This window comes from Camelus dromedarius, chromosome 2 (assembly GCF_036321535.1).
Source record: "Camelus dromedarius isolate mCamDro1 chromosome 2, mCamDro1.pat, whole genome shotgun sequence".
Taxonomy (NCBI): domain Eukaryota; kingdom Metazoa; phylum Chordata; class Mammalia; order Artiodactyla; family Camelidae; genus Camelus; species Camelus dromedarius.
In genome coordinates, this window is record NC_087437.1 from 95,283,615 (window position 1) to 95,297,805 (window position 14,191).

General features: G+C 34.5%; 1 protein-coding gene across 10 annotated transcripts in view; it reads left to right on the plus strand.

Moving 5' to 3' along the window:
- The window catches only part of ROBO1 (roundabout guidance receptor 1), a 1,016,936-nt gene that overhangs the window by 881,540 nt on the left and 121,205 nt on the right, over positions 1–14,191 (plus strand). For all 10 annotated transcript variants that reach the window (XM_031457716.2, XM_064496419.1, XM_064496401.1 and 7 more), the window contains one exon: positions 3,626–3,783. In XM_031457716.2, the coding sequence (XP_031313576.1) occupies positions 3,626–3,783 (158 nt within the window). The remainder of the gene's footprint in view (positions 1–3,625; positions 3,784–14,191) is intronic.

Here is a 14,191-nt window from a genome sequence, read left to right on the forward strand (position 1 = left end):
CTTGGGCTGTTAATTTCTAAAAGAAAAAGTTTGGGTCACACATCTCGTAGGTCCCTAACTACACCGAGATTCTGTGATTCATAAACCCGGAGTATTATATTTCACAGATGTTCACCACATGATTAGGAACAAAATTAAGTTTAGGAACATTTGAGACTTCCCAAAATTGGGTAGTCATGAGACTGCAGTGCATTGATTACAATCACTGGTAAGTCAAACCTGCTATAATGGAGTGGATTTGTTGGAAATACAATAGATTAGATAGGGAAAGTACATTTTACAGTAAAATGGTGACATGGTGAAAAATTTTTTAAGATCACTGCCTTGGAATTCAGGACACCAATATTTTCTTCTGCTCCATTTCTGACGAGTAACACAGGCTAGTGACAAAGTTGGGGCTCAGTTGCCTCTATTTGTGGGATGAATTGAATGTTGTCAAAGACCCCTGCCTGTTCTATAATTCTGTGTTTCATTTAGTTCTAAAATTTTCCACAATGCTCTTAAAGAGAGTGTTACAAATTTTAAGATCTCCAGAATACTTGAAATGATGTCTGTTTAACTTATTTTTTCACTTTGTGCCCTGTCTTTCAACATCACCCAAATAGGTGCAAAGTCACCACCGAATTTTAGCATCCTTTTCTGAAAATGTGTTTACTTGTTCTACGAACTGTATTAAAATTGATGTCTGGCTTTTCAGAAAGACAGATGATTATATGTTTTGTTTTGTTTTCAAGGATACACTTTAGTTAACCATTTTTTTAGACAAAACCTTCCAGGAGATTCAAAGATTCAATGAAGCTTGTATTTTTTTTCTAATTTACCAGAATGAAAAAAAAGTGAAAAGCAGTTGAACCAAATTATATGTACCAACCTGTAAACATAAAACAATTACATAAACATGGAAGAAATACATAAGGATGAACTGCGGTTTACCAGCTTTTTAGATAATATCTACTTGAATACGTTATAAAAGTTATTTGTTCTCTTTCAAATTAACATTAAATCTTATTTTCAAAAGTTCCATATTTTAAAATTTCACACAATTTAAATCAAGAAACATTTGAAAATGTACACTTTGATTAATAGAGATTTAGAGAAGAAAAGGAGAGATTTTTTTTTGGAGGCTCTGTGTTTGATAATACTTATAAATACCATTGGTTTTTCTGCCAAGATGCTGCCAAGCATTTGAATTCAATTTTTATTTTAATTACTTAAATACACACATGAATTAAGAAAATTGGATACTTTAAAAGTTCATATCATTTTATAATGTGATACATATTATTTTTTCCCCAAAAGGAAATGTTCAGGACAAATGTAAGAAGAAAAGTTGCTTTTATAGAAGAGAGAAAGAAAAACTTAAATTCATAACTTTATGAAGGGTTGCCTGTAGCCATAGGCAATGCTAGAGTTTTATGCTTTACAGCTGCAAAAATAATTACATGAGCATTATCTAAGCAACAATCTCTAATGGATTACATTTTGTTAGCTTTTCATTATATACTGTAAAAATCCAAATAACATAGTAAATGGGAAAAAAAATCCTTGATTTATCTGACTTAGACCTTTGATATTTTTGAAAGACATTTTTTTATTCATTGGTTTATTTGAGATCTGATCTCAATTTGTAAATAAGATCTAGTGTTACCAAGTTGGTTTTTAGCTCACCAAGCAGAAAAATTGTACAAATTATTTATATTTATTTGAAAAGTTTGCATGTTTCAAAGGTATTAGAAATGTTCAAAGGTATAATCGTAGATTAATAATCTGATCCAGCAAAAGCACATGCTGTTTGTTAAGGTCAGTTTGTCTGCTTTTTCTATAAACCTTATATTTCATTTGCTGTACGTTCTTAACACTTGATAGTAATGTAAGTTCATTAATAGTGGAAGTCTTCATACTCTTATTTTATAATGTGCTAACAGTAGCTGCAGTTTTCACTTCAACAAAGTTTACCTTTGTGTCTATGCATTTTATTAATAAATAGTGTATGTATTGAAGTTAGACTTGCCACAGTGTGGTCTGATCGTATTTCCTCTTCTTTTTCCTTATAGTGTTCTTTCCAAAGCTGAGGACACAAGCCTCCTCTTTGAAGTGGTATTTTCCAAGTATTAACGTAGTCATATTGTGCCCAAGTTGTCTTAATATATAGATTAAAAAACCGGGTTGTTTGAGTGTATATTAAGGCTTACTCAGATCTGTGCACACACTTAGTTGGCACAGAGGAAGGAAAAGTAGAGAACTACAAGAGAAAAAGGACAGGATTTTGTAAGCCTCTAAGCCTTTTTGAGGTTTTGAAACGAAAATTTAAGGGTGACTTTTGAAATCATAAGTTTTTTACATTGCAGTACTTCATCCGTGAAAGTATTTTTAAATGCCATTGAAATGGAAAGACATCCGTCCAGGACAAAATTGTAGTATCAAATACTCAATTCAGTAGATTTTAAATGATACATAATATTTGTCACTGCAAATCTGTGTACTTAACATACCAATGAACATTTTAAGTGTCAAAATAGATTACTAAAGTTGTTCACCTTTGATTACACACTGGAGGAGGGTGGGGTGGGGGGAAGGTAACTAACACTTTTAGACTTTGTTTTGAAGTATGTACCTCCATGCCTGCTTTGGAAACAGGTATTTAGTAAAGTAATCAAGATTACCCATCTTGTGAACAACGGAGCTGTGATTGAAGACTAACTGATGCCAAATAATTTGTGATTTCTTGATGTTATCAGGATACTGAAGACAATTATACAATATCAACTATTTTTGAAATACATGAAATACATGTTTGGTTTATTTTCCGCATTTTATCTCATAGTCACAAAGTCAGTATTACCTTGGTATCTGCTGATCCGAATGTGTCAACATTAATTGAGATTACAGTAATGAATGGTTAGGTTTGAGGATTAAATGAAATGATATAAAACCCCCCAAATCCACAAAAAACAAAATGTATAGAACACACGAACAACATAATTGGTAGCAATGCTGTCATCATCATTGGTGCCTTTTAACACTGTCCCTCACTCAGTGATCATGGAAAAATAAGACAGTATTTTGGATTCAGTCACTTTACAAATATGTCTAAAGGTTTTATAATGCGCAGTTAAATTATAGTGATTATATACATAGCAGTTTGAAATATCTCTAAAATAGCTCTCAATCAAATGCATGTTTGGAAGTATAGTTTTTACTTTCAGTACTTTTGTCTGTATGTCTGTGTAATTCATCTAATAAAAGAAGCATCATCCCAACTTGTCATGTAAATAAAAGGAGGGTTCAAGTATGTTCATTAGCTCATGGATGAGAAAATGTAAGCAATAGGCAGAGAAGAAATGTGAGTGAGGGGGCAAGCCAAACGCCAACAGTGAGGACGCTACGCGGCAAAATGCACTTGCTCACTGGCCTATGAAGAATATCAAATTATCCCTGTTGTGTGCTTACAGCCAGATATCATTATTAAATCGCATATGTCTGTAAGTAGATACAGATTGTCCAAGATGTATTGAGATAGCTATTAGCAGTAGTTTACTGTAATAAATGTCTCTTCTGCTGAAGTTCAGAGATAAGGACTGTGTATGTCACAAGCGAGTGTAATGATTTAATCTTGCTCCCGCAGTACTACGAGATGACTTCAGACAAAATCCTTCCGATGTCATGGTGGCCGTGGGGGAGCCGGCGGTGATGGAATGCCAGCCTCCGCGAGGCCATCCTGAGCCCACCATTTCGTGGAAGAAAGATGGCTCTTCACTGGATGATAAAGATGAAAGAATAACTGTGAGTATTTAATTCAGCAGTGGGGACCATTTATAAATCTAACTGTGTACATCTTCACCAAAGAAAAAGAGAAAAGTGAGTCGGTGCTTTTAAAGACAGGGTTGCATTATCTCCCATTTTTCACATCTTCTTTGAAAATAAATACATTTCAATTCTCCCTGTGTTGACATATACCTAAGTGAGGAAGGTGCATGTTGTTTAGTTTACAATTTAGTAAGAGAAAACTATAATTTCTATATTGATGTCTTAGAGTTAACACATCTATGCTTGACATAATTATTCTTATCACTCTGGGCTTATCACACTTCCAGGTGTGACAGCAAAAAAATTATAAATAAAATTCAGTAACAGAGTATATTTCCAGAAGACTGTCTAAATCACTTCAGAATTTTTCTCTGTCCTTTTGAAATTGCTTATCTGTTCTACAAGAGTTCAAAATTTCTGAAAAATCAAATCTCATTCTGAATGATGGTTAATGAGGGATTCACCTCATTCCAAAATAAAATAGTGTGATGAGATTATTGGATTTCAGAGCCCTGAAAGTAGAGAAGTGCACGATCTGTAGTAAGAAATGATATGTTTTCTTCTTGGCAGCAGCGATTCTGAGACCTCTTTGCCTTTTCTGTCTCGTGCAGCGTTTACTGAAGTACCTGAATAACCGAGCTCTCATTGGTTCTGTGATTGTACAACACCCCCCTTTACTGTTTTCTTTGTTCTGCACATACTCTCTATCTACTGTGAATTTATTGGCCAAGATTTAAAGTTTCTCAGGAGAATATGTAAGGAAAAGGTCACTGCTAAAGTTGCAGAAGAACAAAGTTATAACACAGACCACATAATCCTAATAAATGCTTGTTTGTTTCTGAAAAACCAGTCATCAGATTAGCATGAAAATTAAATAGTGAAGAAAAAAAAAGAGAAGGGTGTGGTGGACAAGGTTTTAGAGACCTTGAAAGAAAATCAAACATTTTTCCTGCACTGATCTGAATTAGAATGAGACTCTCAAAGAATTTTTTTTTAATTCTAGAAATTGGGTTGAGAAGGACCTAGCTCTGCTTTAAAGAGATGCTGAAAAGCCACATAGCAAAGTGAACTAAATACGGAAACATTGATTTTTGGAAATAGTCAAGAGCACAGGGGAACAGACTCTAGGATCAAATGTTTCTCTTGTTAGTGATAACAGATTCCTTTTAGATTTATGCACAATTAAGACGATAGTTTTTTCCCTTTAAAAACATATGTTAAGTCATTTGATGACCATTATCTGTAATTGCCATTTCCTTGCCCTAATAATTCAGACTCATTGAAACCATTATTATCTACCTCCTCCCTCTTGTCTTTCCTGATAACCTATTTGTTTTTAATACATGATAAATTTTTAAATTAATGATATGTTTTTAATTAATCATAAAATTCTCAGCATTGGAGGTGCAGCATTAAACAGAAAACAGTGAGTGCCCTTCTGGAGTTTATATTCTGCAATTAAGTATGCAGAGAAACCAAAATAGATAGTATAACACATAGTATGTTAGACTATAGTAAATCCTTTAAAAAAATAAAGTAATGAAGGAGTAGACAATTAATTAGAATTGGGGTAGAATTTCAAGTTTAAATAGAATGACCAGAAATGCTTCATGTAAAGACATGAAAAAATTGAGGGAGGGGACTAGATAGGTTACTTAGGTAAAGAATATTCTAGGGAGACGAAACAGTAAGTTCAAGGACGCTAAAGCAGGGTCTCTCACACTGAAAATAAAGGCAGAATGGTCAGTGTGCGTTGAGCAGAGTGAGCAAAGGGGAGATCTGTAGCGATAGCATCAGAGTGACCACTGGCCAGACTGTGTAGGACCTTATAGACCTTGTAAACTGTTTTTTCTTCTAAGCAAGGTGTAAAGCATCAGAGACTTCTCAGCAGGATCCCCCACTCTCTGGAGTCCACAGTGAAGGGTGGTAATGGCAGATGTGGGGAGACCAATGGGAGCTTTTGCAGTTATCCAGGCAAAAGGGAAATGGTGGTTTGGACTCATCTCTTCAGAGGGAGATAGAGAGAAGAGGTTATATTCTGGATCTGCTGGGAAGCACTAGCCAACAGAATTTGATAACAGATTGGGTGTGACTTGTGAAAAAAGAGGAGTGAAGGATTACCTTAATCAATTGGTCTGAGCAACTGAAAAGGTAGAGACACCATGAACAGTGATACCATTAATTGTAGAAAGAGTAGATGTGGGGTGGAAAGTATCAGGAGCTCAGTTTTAGACACTGTAATTTTGAAATTCTTATTAGATATCCACGTATAAATGTCAAATAGGCAGTTGGAAACATGAGTCAGAAATTTAGAGTTGAGTTTGAGGCTGGAGAACAATTTGAGTTGTGGTAGCCATAACAAGTACTCATTACTGTGCAGGCCTGCCCTCCCTCTGGGCAGATGAAAGGCTGCTTCCCAGCTCACTTGCTACAGGGCAGACCCATTCAGGCTAGTTCAGCCTCATAAGCTATGGGTGAAAATTAAAGACATTAAATACTAGCGAGCGAGCCTCCAGTGCTCTCTGTCCCAAGGAAGACTCATGTTCCAGGTAGTGCGGCCACAACGCCGAGGACACCCGAAGAGCCTGGGTCCCTGAGTTACATGTTGCAGACCTTTCTACCCGACACCTCTGTCTTCCCATGGTGGACATGTAGAATGAATGAGAAATAGATCTTTTGTTATATTAAGGCATGGAGAATTTCTTACTGCAGGCTGACGTAGCCTATCCTGATGAATGTGGGGGTCATTGCATGTGCATATTATTTAAAACCAGGAGACTGAAATCACCAAGAGGGTGATTATTCATAGAAAGGAAAAGAGGTCCAATGTTTAGCTCTCAGGGAGAAGAGGCAGAAAGAGCAGTGAAGACTGAAAAGGGAGCAGACAGTGAGAAAGGAGGAAAAGTCGAAGGGCAGCCAAGGGAGGACCGTTTTAAGGAGGTGGCAGTGACTAAGTCAGCTGCAGCTGGTAAATCAAGTAATGTCAGGATTGAGACTTGACCATTGGATTTGACAACTTGGTGGTCAGTCATTAATGACCTTGACAAGCAGTTTCAGTGGACTAGGAAGGTTAAAACTCACTGAACTTGTTCGAGAGAAATCAGAAAGACTGAAATCAGACACATTGGAATTACATAGACAATTCTTTTTACATTGCATCTAATACAGTAGTTAAAAAATAAAAGTGATTATAGTCTCACATTTTGAAAAGTCTCCATTAATCCTAAAGGTTTTGTTTTGTGTGTATGCGCATATGTGTCTCTGTGCATTTTTTTGTGACATTAACAGTTTAAAACTGCTACGGTAAATTTGATTTTTAAAAAATTCTTCGAACTTCCTGTTATGTCATATGTTGAATTAGAAGAACTGTTATGGTTTATACCAAAGTGTTTAATTTATTATAGGACTTCCATTTACCTTTTGCTGTCCAGAAGGTGCTGTCCTGTAAATAAAGGACCAATTCCCCTACACATTAGTAGTTTAGAGTCAATACAAGAACTACCTCTGATCAGGAATCAAACAATTTTAAGTTGCAGTAACCTACAACTATGAAATGCAGGATGTTAATGTATAAATAATTTTAAAATCCTTTAAATTCTGCCAAAATGGTGATCCACAATAGTGTTCCATATGCTAACAAGTTGTAACATCTGAAACTTCTACTATTTCTAAGACCATCTGTGTGTTTTGTGTAAATTATGACTGTTAAACTGATAAAACACTAGAGGTAAAAAGCACATTTATACATGCAGGGAAATGAATAGATTAAAAATCAGCAGTTTGGGTTCAAAATTACTGTTCTTACTTAGATCATAATTGTTTTTCTTTGATTTTCTTCCTTTAGGCAAAACGAAAATGGAGTAATTAAAACAAACACTTAAAACAGAAACAGAATGCCTGATGTTACTTCTGGTTCCTTTTTTTTTTAATTGAAAGGAAATTCTTCAGAGATGTTGGTTATTAGATATTTTATGTGATTCTTCTTTCCTAAGCTTTGTTTTCAAATGATTGTTTTCATTTCTATTGTTAACATACTTTGCCAAATGTGTTGAGTACAGACGAGCAGGAGATTAAAGCACATAACATCTTTATGAAAGGCAAGTGAAGACTGCATGGTTATTGCTACATTTTCGGTTATAGGAATTCCTAGAGTTCTTTAATGTGGTAGTTTTCTTTGTTGAAAAGTTAAAGTACGACTCTCCCAGCTGTGAGAACAAAGCCACACCCTACAAAAAGGGAAAAATGTAATTGAATTGTAGCTGCACCTGTATTTTTTGATGCTCTTAAGTCATTTCTTTTTGCATGGACCTGTGTCTGAGCCAAATTTTAGATCTATGATGATTATAAACCAGAAAAAGATAAACAGCATTTTCTTCTTTTCCTACCTGAGAGGAAATGCTCTTAGAACTCTTTGACACGTGTTTCTTAGGCCTTACATGATGTTTGTTGTCTCCAGGGTTCTTTCTTTCTTTTCTTTTTTCTAAACCTGAGTGTTTATATTTAGAATGAGAAATAGAAGTAGTTTAACTGGCGGGCTGGATTAAATAAATTTACTTCATGTGTCTGAGACTTAGTCATAACCATCATTATTAATAAATGAAGTTTTCTCATAGAGATAGATCAGAGAACCAAAGATTTCTTTTTGATATAGACTGACATTCAGGTGTACTTTACAAAAAGTGATTTATTTTACTACATTTTGGAAATATTGTATTTAAATTCAAGATAATTTTTTAAGGGTGAAAAACTGTTAGAATGTTAAGATTGGAGAAATATTAATATCAAATATTGGGAAAAAATTTGTGTTCAATCAAAAAGCTAAAATTGCCCTGGGATTAAGGAAAAAGATAAATACAGTTGAAAGTACATATCACAAGTAATTTCCTAGATTACAAAAGAGCTTAATTATGTGTAAAGATTGTCAGTTATAGTATTATGTTGAACAGAAGCTAACAAGTAGACCCAAGAAAGCCCAAGAAAAATTTAAGTATGATTTTAGTTTTCTGAATAGAGTGAATCATATTTTGTAAAGAGAGAAGAGAAATTTACTGATGCCAAAACATTGTGAAGGGGTATTAAACTTACTTAAAAATTTGCCATTTATTTTGTATTTGTTGACCTGACTACTTTTAATATTGTTACCTTAGTCAGAAAGTTAAGTGTATTATAAATCAGCCTAGTTTGGGGGGTCACACAATTACACAGTGCCTGAGGCATCAGCTTTCCATATCTTTTTATTGGTTCTCTATGAAATGAAGCTACCTTCTGGTGGTAGCTACAGGAATTGCAGGCATAAAGACAAGGAAATGGGCCATCTCTCATAGAAGTTATCTTATAAATAAAACTTATTTAATTCATTTATGAGCATGGGAACAAATGTATTCGTAAGTTAAAATATTAATGTATCCAGTAGTACCTGGGTGGTAACTAATGAGACAAGATCAACTACATGTTTACTTCAACATATGATTAATTAAGATAGCAAATTGATACCATTATTTTAACAAAAGGAAATGATAGCTGCATATATTTGCATATGAGATCTGATGATTTATGACTAGGAATTAAATCTTTTGATTTGGATTCAAAATTAATATTTATAGGAACAACAGTAAATTCTCAATACATGGAACATAGTAAATATGCAATAAATATTTATGGAAGGTTACAGCTCTTCTGCTTAAGTCTATCATGAAAACAAATTGAAAAAAATTTTTTTCAATCTGAAATTTTTCAAACAAATGTGTCAAGTTTTGGAAATGGTTATTGTAGGAACACCAACAATTTACTAATCTACCATAGTAATAACAATAGCTACTGTGTATTGAGCACCTGCCATGTGCCAGATACTATATATTATCTCATTTAATCTCCTTTAAAACTCAGTGAATAAGTTATTTTCTTTCCATTATAGCACGCTTATACCTGTCCATTCAGTCTTCTGGAGAAGAGGAGGAGGAGGAGGAGGATAAGGATGATAGTAAACACTTACTGTAGCACTTACTATGTGCCAGGCCCTATTCTAGACCCTTTACATATATTGACCCATTTTATCCTGACAACAGCCCTGTCACATAAATACTAAAATGTCATTGACTCAGTGTTTAACTCCAAATTGGCTGTGGGGACATCTGCTTTTTGTTTACTGATAACATTTTCTATAGGTTCTATAGATTTTGCTGTGTATATAAGGACTCTGATTTGCTATCAATGCCAAATTTCATCTCAGAGTGGCAGAAACTCTTAGTTCCCACCGTGAAATACTGTCTTTAAGTTTGTGAGGGTCTGGAGAGATGAGTTTGCACAGTGGAGGTTACCATGGTCTTGAAACTAAGCTTGGTACATTTGAGAATCAGCCCATATTATGTCCAGTAATAAAAATTGTAACGTAGCAAAGGCCTATAAAATTTGAAGTTTAGTAGTTTCACAAAAGATGGCACAGAAATGGTCAAGTTTGACAAAAGGTTATTGTTCAACCAAAGGTTATAGTTCAGATAAACTAAAATTATTTATTCTGGACGCTAGAGGTCTAACCTCAAAAGATACTAGGAGATTATTGAAAGAAGATAATAAATGGCCGTTCACTATCTGGCATTTAGGGAAAGAAGGATTTATATTAAAAGAGAATGAATCAGAGAATGATTCAACTGAATGTACTTTATAGTTAACTGTCCAAATTGCAGATTAGCTAGGTTCTAATATCATCAGCTATACACATGTTAAAAGTCATTGCTGAAAAATTAAACAACTGTAAGAAATTATATAAACAAATAGGAAATTAAGTGAAAGAAAATACTGATGTAGTATTTTGCAATTTTGTATAAATAGAACAAAATATTGTAAAAACTAACATAGTAACAATACAGTGTAAATGGTAAGATCTGTCTGGACTCAATTCCAAAATTCCAGAGGAAGTTTCTTCAAATAATCTTTGACTGTCATTTATCCTGAATTATTTCATTTTAGTATTTAAAAGAAGAATTTAAAAGACATTCATCTTTTCATGTTTGAAATTCTTAGCTTTTAAGCTAAAATTTAGGGATGAATAATACATGCTTTTTCCATCCTCTTTGAATGTGGCTTTGTGACATAAACATTTTTGAGTGACTTGTATTATTCTTTGAAATAAGCTATGCCTTGAATTTTTTATTCTTTTTCCTATCTGTCCTCAGTGCAACATGCTACAGATATTCTGTGTCTTACAGGGTTTTTTGTTACTTAATTGAAAAAATAATTCGGATTATGAGGAAATACTTTTTATTAAAAGTTATTTATTTTCATCAAAGCCTTACTCCAGCCAGAAACCATTTTATTGTCAATTTCATATGCTTATCACATAACTGTATTAAGAGTTAATTCATTCCCTTTGAAAATGTGTGAAAAATTTCACAGCATTTATGTGTTTTAACATGATGAGCACAGGGTGTTTAGTATCCTTTTCTTAAGGTTTTTACTTAGATGGGATAATCAACCATCTTGGTTTGCAGGAGACTGTCCTGGTGTTAGCACTGAAAATCTATAGTCGCAGGGGAAAAAAAAAAACTCTCACTGCTGGGAAAACTGGTATAGCTGGTCACCCTAAGACTAGCTAGTTTAAAGGAATTGATTTATATATAAATAAGAAATCACATTCATACAAGGTCAAGTAAAATATAGTTTAAAGAGAAAAGTTGTATGTATATTATTCCTTTCATAAGCAAATCAAAGATCTAAAAATCATTAATAAAGTTAGGAGAAGAATTAAGTTATACATAAAAAATTATTTAACACTTCCCATTCCCCATGCTGAGAGGTATGATCGTCTGAATGCAATATGTCATCGTTCTTTTTCCAATCCTTTTCTGCTTCCTCTGTGTCTTTGTAGGTTTCTTTGATTTCCCTTGTTGGTGTGATATTTTGGTAAAAAGCAGCTGACTCACATCCCATCCAAATCCCCAGTGTCCTCCAGATCCTTCATAAATTTGGCATTCAGCCCTCTCCTTGCCAATTGCTTCCTTTCCCCCCAATTCCCACATGTCTCCTTCCTCAGCCATCTGCTCCTCCTCCCTTCCTTCGATCGGTGCTTTCCTCTGGTCTTCCAGCTTCTTTCATTGTTCACTGTCTGTTGCTTCCTTTTCCCCTTTGCTCCCCTGCAGGAAATCAGCATGCTTAATGAAGCTGATGTCATAGGGCCCCTTTTCCCTGAGAAGTTAAGTTTGTGTTCCTGCAAAATGAATATGTAGTTCAGTTGTGTGGAAGTCAGAGGAAACTGGCGTATTGAATGAGAACTTTTTTCCCTGTCCATCTTACATAAAGTCTTCCACATTGTATATTTTAGCTTTTTTAAAGAATAAAAATTATATTCATGATTTAAATATAAGTTAATCAAAATATACATCTATAATATGAATCATGGGACTGAAGAAGTGAGTTAAAAAGTAAATTTATGCCCTATTACACTTACTTTTCAAATCTATTAATTGAAACACAGTGGGCTAGTAAAATTAAAGATAGTTTTTATACATTATAAGATCACGTTATAACTTCAGGTTTTAAGACTTACTAAATGCATGAATTTATGGGCATTTATCTCTACAGATTTCATTGTTTCCATCAGAGAAATGAATTGCCTCATAATACCTGTATCGGTTTACAGTGTCTTGAGAACTCAATGAGAAAATACAGGTTAGATGCTGTTTTAAATGGTGACGTCTCTATCATGTTAGTAATCGGTATTCTGGTTATTATTGTTGCCGGTATACCTGCCTAAAATGGAAACCTTGATGGAAAAGGAAAATGGGAAACTGTGTGACCGCAGTTTCAGCTTTTCTGAATAAACAAGACCACATATGTATATTACAATAGAGTCAGCATTTTTTGGCTCATCTAAATTTCTATTTACATATGATTCACAACTGTAAGAAAATCAATTTCTACAGAATCACTACGATTATTTCCTGTAGGTGACTATTATGAGTAAGTAAAGTTTTTAGACTAATACTGATATTAAGAAACTAATTTGAATCCTGCACACACCCTTATTGTGAAATGCAGTCATCAACTGGGGATTCCACAGGAGAATTAAGCCCTGATGCCCTGCGGCATCCACGATGTGTAATACGGTGACTTTCCCCGTGTGCATCTAGAACAGTTCTAGTTACAGAGAGTTCTTAGGGGAACTGGGAAATGCTGTGATTCAGATGAGGTATGCCAGTTGAGAGAGGCTGTTTCATCTTCCTAAGGAACATCCTGAACTTTTCCCAAAACTCATAAGTCTATTTAAATAATTACACATGCTCAGCATGTTTGGGTGCTGAAACTAGGAAAAAGAAAGCCAGGCATTTCAGACCTACCTGCGAAGTCCAAGTACTCTTGTGAGAGGATTGCAATAAACTAAGGGCTTCTCAATTCTAGTGCACAGATTAGTTTAGATGATAACATTCATCATAAACATAATTCTAGTGAGTATTTATTTGGGTGTTGCTCTAGCTTTCCATTACATGTGTGTTAGATGTGCATTTAAAAGCTTGGGTACCAGGAGTTTGCAGTACCAAACTATGAGAGTCTTTGCTTATTCTGTTCCCTCTGCCTGGAATGTTTTGACACCTACACCCTCTTGGTTTGACTCACTCATTTTTAAGTTTCACCTTAAAGGCAACTTCTTCTGAGGAGCCTTCTGCAAAACCCTACTCTACACTTCCACGCTAGGTTTATCTTCCTGTTGTCTATTCCCTTTCCTTTTGCTAAGTGTCTCTCTTTTAATCTGTTGCAAATCATTAGTTATATATTACTCATCTAATATGCATAATGTCTTATGTATATTACATAAGGGCCAGCTGTATTCCCTGTGTCTGTCTAATGGTTGGAGCTCACTACATATTTCTTGGGGAAATATTAAATGAATGAAATATAAATCAGAATAATGTCTTCCAGCATACCTAGCACTGAAAAGTTGCTGTTTTGAACATACCTGATATTATTTCCATATGCACTTATATATTCATTTTCTTATTCCCCTATAAATTGAGAAGGAGGTATCATCCACACCATTTTCCTAAAGTATGTATTTTCGTTGGCTTAACAGTAAGAGAAGGAGGAGCTATTACCCAGGTTAATTATGTGAGTAAATATAGTTCTCTAAGTGTGACTTACAGGTATTCACAGAATCTTAGAGATGGAGCTGATTTGAGAGATTGTAAATGGGCAAGCCCTTTCACTTTTTGTTTTAATTGAAGTACAGTCAGTTACAATGTGTCCATTTCTGGCACATAGAAATGCCCAGTCATGCATATATATATACATATATTCGTTTTTATATTCTTTTTCATGCCCCTTCACTTTTAAGAAGAAAAGGGAAGGCAGGGGAGTTGATTTTCCCTGAGTCATCTACTGGATCTGTGTTGTG